The 12,958-nt window shown below is 45.8% G+C and overlaps 1 protein-coding gene across 4 annotated transcripts in view; it reads right to left on the bottom strand.

The window, feature by feature from the left end:
- Positions 1-12,958, bottom strand: part of RAB11FIP4 (RAB11 family interacting protein 4) — a 191,976-nt gene that overhangs the window by 128,624 nt on the left and 50,394 nt on the right. For all 4 annotated transcript variants that reach the window (XR_014561336.1, XR_014561337.1, XR_014561338.1 and 1 more), the window contains exon 2: positions 4,873-4,960. Coding sequence is in view for 1 of the 4 variants with exons in the window: in XM_083727544.1 (XP_083583670.1) it covers positions 4,873-4,960 (88 nt within the window). In the remaining 3 variants the exon portion in view is untranslated. The remainder of the gene's footprint in view (positions 1-4,872; positions 4,961-12,958) is intronic.

Below are 12,958 nucleotides of genomic sequence, written 5' to 3'. Positions count from 1 at the left end.
GTTTCATTTGTTGAGACATTAGGGGGAGGGGGGAAAGGGGGGGAGGAAGGGGTGGAGGGAGGGAAGATGGGGTCGGGTGGCAATGTTTCTGTTATGCTTAATGTATGTAGGGTTTGGTGTCAGCGTTGCTTGTGCTGTTCACTTGTGTTCCTTTGGTGGGGAGAGAGGTTGGGGTTGGCCTAGGGTGTGGTTGTTTGTTTGTGGTTGGCTGTGGTGATCTTTGTTTTCGTGTGTGAGTGGGGTGGGTGGGTGTTTTGGATCAGGTTAGCCATATTGATTTATATGCTGTTGGTGGATTATTGTCATTGTCTTGTTGGGCTGTGTATGTGATAAAGGGGAGCCATACCGGGGTAAAGGCGTCTTCTTCTGTTTGTCCCCGTGTCAGTTTCAGTTTATTGGTTAATTTTTCTAGTAGGGCTGTTTGGGTTGGATTATATTGTCATTGTGGTCCAACTCTACAATTCTATGATTCCAGGTTTCTGGCCCAGGATGCTTTTAGATGTCCCAGTATTGAAAAGTACGATGGCTCCTGTAATTTCACTTTCCAGAAAGCAGTGTTACAGAAAGCCAATTACACAGTTGACTGGAACTGTTTTCTTCAGGGTGTGTAATTGTTTGAGACTTTGCTAGGATGTAACAACAAACAGAGGCTGAGTTCATTATTAATTTGCTTTTCCACCCACAGGTGACCAGGCATTTGCCATTCAGCACTAGCACTCTTTGTTCAATGCCTTAGGGCCAATTCCTGCATTTTTTGAGGGGAGGAACGGGACGGGAAACATATCCAAAGGCCAAATTCAGCCTGGGTGGAAGTCATGGATATTTTATCTACACAGGTGCCAAGCTGGGAACAGCAGGGGTGTTTTGCTTTATGCGTGAAAAAGTTGCACGCAGGGCAGGAGAATGAAATACTCCCCCCTCTTGCCAGCATAGTGGGACCAGAACCTGGGAGGCTCTGGGTTCAAATCCCCACTTGGCCATAACTCTCACTGGGAGCCCTTAGGCCAGTCACCATCTCTTTGCCTGACCTACCTCGCAGGGGTGAAATGGAATGTGGGAGAAGTTTGTACTCTACTTTAACCTCCTTGGAGGAAAGGGACCCCAGACCGTTAGGTCCAGTCGCAGGTGACTCTGGGGTTGCGGTGCTCATCCCGCTTTACAGGTCAAAGGAGCCGGCGTTTGTCCGCAGACAGCTTCCGGGTCATGTGGCCAACATGACTAAGCCGCTTCTGGCGAACCAGAGCAGTGCAAGGAAATGCCATTTACCTTCCCACCGGAGCGGTACCTATTTACCTATTTGCACTCTGACGTGATTTCGAACTGCTAGGTTGGCAAGAGCAGGGACCGAGCAACGGGAGCTCACCCCCTCATGGGGATTCGAACCGCCAACCGTCTGATCGGCAAGTCCTAGGCTCTGTGGTTTAACCCACAGTGCCACCCGCGTCCCCCTTGGAGGAAAAGTGGGGTGTAAATGCAATGGGTAAATCAACACTGCTGCTTTTAAGCCATTTGTTTCTGCCCTGCTTCGCTTCGGGTATCAAAGCTGTACTCAGAGGAAACTGGCCCCAACTGGTCACGTGGTGAGTTTCATTGCTAGCAGGGAATTGCAGCGCACTGCAGGCTTACAGTGGTACCTCTGGTTAAGAACTTGATTCGTTCCAGAGGTCCATTCTTAACCTGAAACTGTTCTTAACCTGAGGTACCACTTTAGCTATTGGGGCCTCCCGGTGCCGCTGCGAAGCCACTGTGTGAATTCTGTTCTCATCCTGAAGCAAAGTTCTTAACCTGAGGTACTATTTATGGGTTTAGCGGAGTCTGAAACCTGACGTGTCTGTAACCTGAAGTGTCTGTAACCCAAAGTACCACACGACGCCCTGATATTGCGTGAGCCAGGGGGCAGAAACTGTGTCAGCCCTTGGTGTTGGCACTCCTGTGTGGGCACCTCTCCTGCCCCGCTTGCCCTCACCAGCAGCCTGGCTGCCTTTCAGCAGCCTTCCATTATGTCAAGCCTTTGGGGAATCCTAGCCCTCCCCCGGTGGCAGCCAAAAAAAGCAGATAAACACAAAGAGTCCTTACCACATAATTTATTCAGTATTCAGAGAGAGAGAGAGAGAGAGAGAGAGAGATAGCATTGCTCCAAGTAAAGTCTCACTCACCTATGTCTCCCTTATTCGACATCACTTCTGCTGAGCTTTCTGCCACTGAGATTTTTGTTCTAATGCCCTCAATGCCCATCTAGTTCTAGGAGAAGGGGGGTCAGGAATACTTTCCAAGGACACTGAGTCTGTCAGCTGTCTCTCCCCTGGTGCTCCTTCTTCTTCCTGCTGTTCCAATATTTCCCAGCTTTTGCCCCCTGCAGCGTCTGAACTATGCCCTTCTGCAGACCGCTGTTCTAAATCTATACTGCCCTCCTGTTCTCAGGAAGGTTCAGGAGAAGGGGGAGGGGAGGAGGCCCCCACCATTCCTCTTCAGTCCAGTTCCTGACACATGGGTGGGCACAAAGCTGTGGCTGCCTGGCTGGCTGGCATCAGCAGCCCCCAAAAAGTCAGAGGCGACCTGGAAAACTCCCCAGCCCATGGTGTAGTGGATACTTCTTGGAAGGTAAAACTGGAGGCCTGCAGCCCCACCAAGTCCATGCTCCACCTCACCTACCTCCCCATAGGCAATGCTAACTCTGGGCTTGCGGAGCCCACGGGAAAAGAGTCCTTGCAAGGAGTCTGGGGGCAGAGATGAACACTCCAGAATTGGGGGTTTGGTTTTGGCATTGGCGTAACCTGTCCTGTAGCCATTTTTCTTGAAGCAACTGCAGTCAGGGCTCAGTGTCATTCCTTGTACCAGAAACATCTTTGTCTTTTGTTTTTTTTAAAGTTTTTAAAAATAAATAAATAAATAAATCCTCCAAGCTGAGGAATAGTGTTTTTGTAACTCAACCAGGTACACAGCACACCATGAGGGAAGGGATGTGTGTGTGTTATTGGTTTGAGGTTTTTTTTTAGTTATTATTACGTATTTTGTGTTTCTAATCCTGTTTTTATCCTGTATTTTTATGTTGTGAAGAGCAGCATATAAATTTAATTTAATAATAAAAATAATGATGGTAATAATAATAATAATAATAATAATAATAATAATAATAATAATAATGGGCCCTTGGTGGGATCTAAAAAAAGTATTGGATCACTGTCCTTGCTTTAGTTTTCTTGATTTTGTGTATTTTTTTGTAAATGTTTACCATATTTCATTTTGCGTGAGATTGTGTGGAATAGGTAAATAAACAAATGGAGACCCCGTATTTGGGGTCAAAAATGCATCAAATGATAACAGAAAGGAAGACAGTTCTTTGTATTTCACCAAGAGGGACCTGGAGAGGGGACTTTTAAACATGGCCGCTAGGGGGAGGTCCTCATTCATTTAAACTGAGAAAGGAAAGACAGAGGAAATGCGATTCCAAAATCCTTAATGGGACCGGTAGGAAGCTATGTAACACCAGCTCAAGACCATTGGTCCGTCTGCCTCGTGGTCTTGTGGTATTGGCTGGCGTGGTGCTTCTCAAACCTGAGATGTTGGGGGCTGAACCTGCATATAAAGTGGATTCTTTATTGCTGAGCTCCAGCCCTTCTTTGAAACTTTTGGCAAGGAAAACCTTTTGCCAACCAAAACATCACAAAATTGCATGCAAGCTTTCGAGCTCTCCAGAACTCTTCAGCAGGCCAGACAGGAATCAAAGCAAGGACAAATAACTCGACAGGTGGTGAAGCCATGAAGGTTACAGCCTCTAGGTGTAATATAAAAGGTAAATGACCCCTGGATGGTTAAGTCCAGTCAAAGGTGACTATGGGGTTGCAGTGCTCATCTTGCTTTCAGGCTGAGGGAGCCAGTGTTTGTCCGCAGACAGTTTTTCTGGGGCATGTGGCCAGCATCACTAAGCCGCTTCTGGCACAACGGAACACCGAAACCAGAGCAGCGCACGGAAATGCCGTTTACCTTCCCACTGCAGTGGTACCTATTTATCTACTTGCACTGGTGTGCTTTTGAACTGCTAGGCTCACAGGAGCTGGGACAAAGCAATGGGAGGAGGCAGCAGTGTGTGTGTGTGTGTGTGTGTGTGTGTGTGTGTGTGTGTGTGTGTTGATGAGATAGACCCTGTGCCCACAAACAAACAAGACAATTGGTGCAGTTTTGGCCCAGTTGAGGTTTGGCAGGGTTTTCTAGGGAATGGTGATGCTTCTCGGGCCCTGTGGCTGCCTGCCAGCCATAACATCAGCTGCAACAAGAAATCACAGAGATGTTCTTCGTTGGGATTGAGAGGGGCAAATCAATACTGCTCAGGCCTTCCGCTGAGTAGCAGGAGTGCATCCAACAGAGTAATTTGTTTTCTTTTCTCTGCAAGTCATTTTAGCTCCTCTTAAGGCCCGCAGACATGCTCCAGCAATGAGGTTTGGGAACCCATTCCTAGCATGCCAGATACCAGCGTTTATCTCATAATTGTTACTCAAAGTTGTAAAACGCAAAGTCACCACCAATAAACACACTCACGCAGCCGTTCTCAGATTACCCAGTTGCCCTCAATTGGTTTTGGACACTAACAACTTTGCAATCAGGGGAGGCGTTTTCCACTGGGTAGAAACTGAGCAGCCGCACCATCAATTCTGAAGTTAAGGGAACGCTCTGCCAAACAGACAATTGTTTTTTTGCAGCTTATGCTGTGGGCACACGGGGTTGCATGGAGCAAAGTTGTGCCATTTTTGCAAGGTTTTCCGCTCGCGCAGCAGAACTTCCCCTCCTCCCTCTTACCCCTCAAATCTGTTCCTGGGCTTCTCTCAACCACCTGGGGCAGATTTATGGGAGGCAAAGAATGACCATGATGCCTACCTTTGATGGCAAACACTCCGTGACAGAAATCTTTGAAGTTGATCTTGCCTAGGTCGTTAGGATCCAAGTATTTGGCAAATTTTTCCACCTAAAACAAATAAATAAAATAAAGTATTAGAGACTATGCAACACTTACAACAGCTTAGCACATCCTAAGGATAATTCAACTCTTGGCTTGGTCTCACCCGAAAAGGAGGTGTCCAAAGGGAACAGAATGCAAATTCAAAACATTTTCAATCAATCAATCTTTATTACAGTCCAGAGACCCAACAAATCATTACAAAGCAATGCACAATTCAGACAACCTACCTCCAGGTTGGGATGTGGGTGGTGCTGTGGGTTAAACCACAGAGCCTAGGACTTGCCGATCAGAAGGTCGGCGGTTCGAATCCCCACAACGGGGTGAGCACCTGTTGCTCAGTCCATGCTCCTGCCAACCTAGCAGTTTGAAAGCACATCAAAGTGCAAGTAGATAAATAGGTACTGCTCTGGCGGGAAGGTAAACAGCATTTCTGTGCGCTGCTCTGGTTTGCCAGACCCGGCCACATGACCTGGAAGCTGTATGCTGGCTCGCTCGGCCAATAAAGTGAGATGAGCGCCGCAACCCCAGAGTCAGCCATAACTGGACCTAATGGTCAGGGGACCCTTTACCTTTTACCTCCAGGTTAAACAAACATTTTGTTCAGACTTAAAGATAGGGATCATTGGTTCTTGCAACCACCGATAAAAACATTGTCACTGCTAATGTTCTAGCATTTGTCCAGTCTTCCAATAGGAACCTGACATAGTGAGCCTCTGATTTTCCCGGGAAAGGTACCAGCAATGGTAATATCAGTTCAGCCCTGGCTTACTCTTGGAATGCACAGTGCAACAAAATATGTTTTATAGCCTCTTCAGAGGAAGAGAAGGAAAAAAGAAAGAGGGGAAGGGAATCAAATTGATTCTAAGCCAAAGGCCAGGAGGAACAACTCTGTCTTACGGGCCCTGCGGAAAGAAATCAGATCCCGCAGGGCCCTGGTCTCATGAGACAGAGAGTTCCACCAGGCCGGAGCCAGTGTTGAAAAAGCCCTGGCTCTGGTTGAGGCTAATCTGACTTTCTTAAGGCCTGGGACCTCTGGGGTGTTGCAGTGGTTGAGAGCGGTAGTCCTGTAATCTGGGGAACCGGGTTCCCGTCTCCGCTCCTCCACATGCAGCTGCTGGGTGACCTTGGGCCAGTCACACTTCCTTGAAGTCTCTCAGCCCCACTCACCTCACAGAGTGTTTGTTGTGGGGGAGGAAGGGAAAGGAGAATGTTAGCCGCTTTGAGACTCCTTCAGGTAGTGATAAAGCAGGATATCAAATCGAAACTCCTCTTCTTCTTCTATTTATAGACCTTAATGTCCTCCGTGGGGCATATCGGGAGAGGCGGTCCCGTACGTACGAGGGTCCTAGGCCAATCTTGAGGGGGCAGAGGAGACCTGGCAGGAAGATGCCCTGTGCTGTGCAGCAACAGGAGATGCTGCATGCGAATGTCACATTGGGAGAAGACCTGGTCTGCCTCTCCTGATGCAACAGTCATTACCTTTATAAAGGTAAAATTTACATTCACTGCTTTGCCCCACTTTTGCCTTGGTCACCACCCAGGAAACATTCCTCGAGAGAGAACGCAGCCCTCAGGCTGAAAAGGTGCAAGTTAACAGCATGACGATAATGTTGCGAAGGGGCCGCAAGTCCTGTGAACAAACATCTTCACCTGCAGATACTGGACCATATAGCCTTGCTGTGAAGCTTCTTTTGGGGACGGGGCCAGCCTTTCTCAACCTGTGGGCCCCCAGATGTTGTTGAACTACAACTCCCATCACCCCTGCCACAGAATGCATTCCCCAGTCCTCGTCTTCAGACCATTCCCTGACACCCAAACATAACACTAATATTTAGCTCATATTCCTTCAGAATGTGACACAGCATGTGCCTCTGTGTGTGAAATTTATGGTCATTAGTCACACAGCAGAACACAATCCCAATTCAGCACCATGGACAGCTGTCAGTTTAAAAGAATTTGTCAGGTCATGCACCAAGTGCAAGCATTCTGTACCAGCGACCCAGATCCTTTTTTTTTAAAAAAAAAAACTTTTTTTAAAAAATAAAAAGTATAAGAATGAATGGAGACAAACTTTCTTGGTGTCCTAGTTTTCCAATATTCAGACGGCTTATGTTAGTGAATTATAGACATGCTTGTGTTGCACCAAAAGCAGTAAATCTCCCATGTGCAGGAAACAGCAGCAAATTGAGCACCAGGAGCACCATGTCCCTTCAGATTTATGCTCAAACTAGTTCCACTCAAACCTGGAGGGGAGCCCAAGCTGGCTGACTTTGATCTCTCTTCTACAGAACTTCAGTTCACCAGGTCCCCTGCCTGCGATACTGTTCCCATTTTTCACCTGCCTGAACATATACAGGCAGAGAGAGAGAGAGAGAGAGAGAGAGAGAGAGAGAGAGAGCTTTGTGACAATCACACCAATGGTCTTCCAGGACTCCCCTATTGGGCCATTAAGTCTGGTGGATAAAATTATCTATCTGCACTGCTGCTTAAAGCTATCTTCATCAACCTGGGACCCTCCAGATGTTTTGGACTACAATGCCCAGTACCGGATTTACAGATAAGCTAAACAAGCTATAGCTTAGGGCCCCACTCTCTTGGGGGCCCCCCAAAAAATAAAGAAAAAGAAACTGGATGTACATTTCCAAAATAAAACCTACATACAGCAACAGTGTTTTGTGTTGTGTAGGCTCCTATGATGTAAGCAATGGGCCCTGCCTGCTAGCCTGCTCCCTAAAATATCACTGGTTTGCTCATTTCTATACATAGGGGGCCTACATTCTGCTATTTATAATTATTAGTAGTTTGCAGCATATATTTACGCCTATTCTTATTTCATGTTATAGCAAGTTTCTAGAGACTAGATTATGAGTGTTAGCAAATTGTGTTTCTAAAGGAACTTTTGTCATTGCCAAACGCAAATGTGTTTGCATTATTAACTTTGTTATGAGTAAAAAATCATTTTCAGTTAGAGCTTAATAATTATTTCACTATTAATATACTTCTTAATTGTATTTCACTATTAACATACTTCTTAATTGTATTTCAGTTCAACAATTACTTGATAAATACATATTTTGTTATGTACAGATGGCTTTCGATACCTATTAGGTCCATAAATGACCATATAGCATATATTCAACACAAAAAACAGAGCAATTTGTTGTTGACAAAGGACAGCTGGACATATAAAGGGCCTCATTACCTTCAGTAGCGTAGGACCTCATCAAACCTAAATCCGGCCCGGATGATGCCTATCAGTCTGAGCTGACCGGAGCTGATGGGAGTTGTAGTCCCAAACTGGCTTCAAGTTACAAGCAGAAGCTCCAGCTCTGGACTTGACAACCCAATGCTGGACCTCAGCAGCAAACACCAGGCCCCACCCCAGCTTCCTGTTACATCACTGTCGCCTCCCTGACAGCTTATTCTTGTGCCTGCAGGGTTTGTTTTCAGTGCACATATTGCCAGTGTCATACATTTCAAAAGGCTTCCCTTCTGGAGCTTGGCCCCCACTTGTCCACAGGCTTTCCTTCTGCTTTTCCTCCTCCCAGTGTTGAATGTATGTGACGGTGTGCTGCTGGCAAGTAGCTGGAAGTAAAATTTTTTTTGGGGGGGTCCCTCATAAAAGAGGAGGCTGGTGGCACCCAAAGCAACATTTGCTGGTGTGTGACAACCAACCCAAATGAATTTGAAAGCACTACAGGGCAAAAGCTTCAGCAGTTTGTTCCCTTCAGTGAGTGACTCTGCCTCTTGCACCGCCGCTGCTAAGAAATGCTAGGCAGACTGCTTATTCAAGAGGAGGAAGAGAAAGTGGGTTTAGGAAAAGGGAAGCGGGGAATGATGTACCGGTGGTATTTGACTCCTAGGGACATGGGTGGCGCTGTGGGTTAAACCACAGAGCCTAGGGCTTGCCGATCAGAAGGTTGGCTGTTCGAATCCCCGAGACGGGGTGAGCTCCCATTGCTCCGTCCCTGCTCCTGCCAACCTAGCAGTTTGAAAGCACGTCAGAGTGCAAGTAGATAAATAGGTACCGCTCTGCTGGGAAGGTAAACGGCGTTTCTGTGTGCTGCTCTGGTTTGCCAGAAGTGGCTTAGTCATGCTGGCCACATGACCCGGAAGCTGCACGCCAGCTCCCTTGGCCAATAAAGCAAGATGAGCGCCGCAACCCCAGAGTCGGTCACGATTGGACCTAATGGTCAGGGGTCCCTTGACCTTTAAGTTAGCAAAAATGTAGAAAACAAGTACAAATACCTGCTGGAAATGTAAAGATAAAGAAGGTACCTTTTTATCATATGTGGTGGTCGTGTAAGGTAATAAAAGCTTTCTGGAAAATGATGTACAATGAATTGGAAAAAAATGTTTAAAATAACCAGAAGCTTTTTTAATTAGGAATTGTAGGTACCAACATTTCAAAGAAGGAGAAAAGACTTTTTATGTACACAACAACAGCCGCACGGATGCTACTAGCATGGAAAGAAGAATCCCTACCAGAGAGGAATGGCAAACTAAGCTGTTAGATTATGCCAAAATGGCAAAACAGACTGGAAAGCTCAGGAACTGAGAAGACAAAAATTTCAAGAAAGAATGGGAAAAGTTTATAATTTATTTAGGAGACCACTGTAAGCAGATGCAAACATCAGCAGGATTCTAATAACACTTGTAAAACTTGCGGACCTAACATATAGAATAAGAGAACAAGAAGAACATACATTTAAAGAAGATTGGAAAATGTTTATTGAATATATGGAGGAAAATTGTGTTTATCTGAAAACGCGGGCAGCATTAAGATAAATTCAACAGTGTACGTAGGTTTTGGTGGATGTAATAATGGAATACTGAATGGTTTAGTGTATATAAAATATGCAGGGATTTATGTTGTGCAGAATGAACCATAGAAAGAGAGGAAGGGAAGTCATTGATATTTTAAGATTGCTTAAGTGAACATTCTAAAATGTAAAACAGAAATTTAATTTTAAAAATCAAACAAACAAAAAATCAATCAGTCGAATGAATGAATGTTTGCCTTGGGAACGTAACAGTTTGGCTGCATAACTATAGGAGCATAAGGAGAGACTGGAGGATCAGGCCAGTCGCACATCTAGCCTAGCACCCTGATCTCACAGTGGCCAACCCCACAGTGGCCTGTGGGAAACCCCATTTAGAATGAATGGCACAAGTAGAATCCATGTTACTCTCTCTGTATTGAGTGCCTGCCAATATTATGCCATTTGCTGAGTTACAGAACACATTCACACCTCACTTTTCTACAACTCAAATGACGCAGGTCACAAAACGCTCAACAACAACACGGCAGTAGAAGTGAATCCATAATTTCGTTATCTGTTTGGCGTCAGCGGCGTCACCCATCCTTTCTCTCTGCTTTGAAAAGAAATCACAGCTTTGCCTTCTTTTCCCCGCTCAGCGGAGCACACTAGAGACAATTAATCAGACGCCTCTGTAATAGCGAAAGGCTCTGGGGCTACCAGTATTATTTATGGTCCTGTAAAAGGTTAAGAACATCACTTGAGTAATCAGGATTCACGACACAGAACTCCTTTTGTTCCCTAAGATATATAATGTAGTTGAACAAGCAGTAAGAAGCAGCTGCCAGCTAGCAAGCAGCCTTCTCAAGCTTCTGGCACTAGGAAAATCAACAACAAAAAGCAGACTTTTCACATATATTAAGACACTGGAAACTTTCTCCATCTATTCTGTGTTTGGGGGGATTTCCACATCCAATCAGGACTTTGCGTGAATAGGTGGGCTACCAGGTGGCACATTGGAAGATGGCCGACAATAACATCTCTCCGACCCACACGAGGTAATTAAGAGGCTGCTATGGGAAGTATGCAGCCTTCCCACCCCCCACCCAAGGAGATGGGGGGACTGCCTTGCCAGCGGTGGCCACAATGCACCCCGGATTCGGAAGAAGGGGGTGCCGGTCACTTGGCACGACCCCTCGGTGAAGTCAGCTCTTCCTGACGCCGTCTCCAATCAGCGCCCAGGTTTGCTTTAGCTCGGAAATATAATTGGAAACATATAATTGGAAAGAAGCTAAAGCACATACATCAGGCGAAATTCGGGAGATAAGACTGCTGATTAATGGATCTCTGTGACCGGAGCGACGGATGGGACAAATAAATCAAGTGATGAACCACCATCAAGAGACTGGTACGTTTGGAGTGAAATGGAGGGGGGGTGGAGGAAAAAACTTTTCTTTTCTTTGCCTTATGTGAGTATTAATAACCCTCCACCCCAGAAAGAGGTTCGTGGCATTTTATTAAGCACAAGCAGGAATTCAAGAGCTGTGTGGAGTGAATTATAGATCAAAGAGATAATTGGTAAACAAAGGAGAACGGAGGAAAGTTTTATGACGCAGTTTTAAATGGCGTCTCGCTAAGACAGGCTTGCCTAAGAAAGATGGGGGGGGGGAGGACCAGGATCATTGATTGGAATGTGAATCATGACTGGAATGCGATCTAAACCTGGCAGAGCCCTCCTGATATTCTGATATACTTGGCAAGCCTGGAGAACTAAAGGACAGACCGAGGATAATTTTTTTATGGAAGTGTGGACTGGCGTCTGTTCCTAAGTGATATGATTCTTGGAGAGTGTAAAACCCATGCAGAAGATGTTTGTTTCCAACCTGCTTGTGAAGATTATCAGAGATCGCAAAGAAAGGATTATATGATAACAACAAGAAGATGAAGAAAGTAATAAAGAGACTATCTGGACAGAACTGGATAGAACTGTTTAATTAAAGCAGCAACATAAGTGATGCTTGGATCCCCGTTTGGGGCTTAAACAAAATTTAAAAATTTGGCTGTATAATTTGGAACTAATGTGATTTGGAAATAATGTGACTTGATTGGCCTGTTAATAAAAAATATTATTTAAAAAAGGACTTTGCGTGAATATTCTTGGCACCTCCACTTAAAAGGATTTCAGGTAGCAAGATCATGGAAGACCTCTGCCTAAGGCAGTGTTGCCCAAACTTGGGTCTCCAGCTGCTTTTGGACTACAATTCCCATCATCCTTGACCATTGGGTCTTGCTGGCTAGGGATGATGGGACTTGTAGTCCAAAAACAGCTGGAGACCCAAGTTTGGGAAACACTGGCCTATGACTCCCATCATCCCTGAGCCATGCTAGCTGGGGCTGATGGGAGTTGAAGTGCCAGTAACATCTGAAGGACTTCCCAAGTTCTCCATCCATGTTCTAAGTCCTTAGAGAGCGGCTGCTTATCAGAGTGGCCTAAGATGAAGCCACAGCCACAGCCTGACACAATGAGTGACTCATTACTGCCCCCTTCAGACCTTCATGTATACATATGGCAAACCTATAGAGGAGGCGAGAACAAGATAACAGAGAGAGAGAGAGAGAGAGAGAGAGAGAGAGAGAGAGAGAGAAGGAGGAGGAGAAGAAGAAGAAGAGGAGGAGGAGTTTGGATTTGAGAGAATGCAGGGAGAAAGTTGCAAGCAATTCTTTGGTCACAGCTGTATTGACGCAGCAATGGATATTGAAATTTTGCACTCCCTAACAATTTTGCACCGGGGGCAACTGCCCCTGTGGTACTCCCACCACTGATTGGGGGGTAGTGGAGACCACCCAGTAAGTTTGGCAGCTAGGGCAAGAGTTGAAGCAAGGACTGCCCAGCCCAACACTCAGATCCTTCAAATATCAAAGTGAAACAAAGTTATAACTTGATGCAGCAGAACTATCATGGGTCACTGATCAAAGGCTGACAGCGAGGCATGCAAGGAGAAGATAATTTATTGTGATCTTCAGCTGTGTCTGAAGAAGGGAACAATATGCTTTGGTTAGCCTCAGCTCAACCTGCTTTTGGCTGGGGGTTGGAATGGGGGGGGGTGCATTTCTCTGCATCATCCCACATATCGCTGCAGTCTTGAGGCTAGCCGAGGTTTTAAGGGACAGCTATTGAGAGGCATCTGTGTGGCCAGGTTTCCCGATGGCGCCTTTCCTCTCCGTTCAATTAATAGCAGAGAGT

This window comes from Podarcis gaigeae, assembly GCF_964106915.1.
Source record: "Podarcis gaigeae genome assembly, chromosome: 2".
Lineage (NCBI taxonomy): Eukaryota > Metazoa > Chordata > Lepidosauria > Squamata > Lacertidae > Podarcis > Podarcis gaigeae.
Note: the sequence above shows the minus strand (reverse complement) of the source record. Positions and strands in the feature narration are given on the sequence as shown.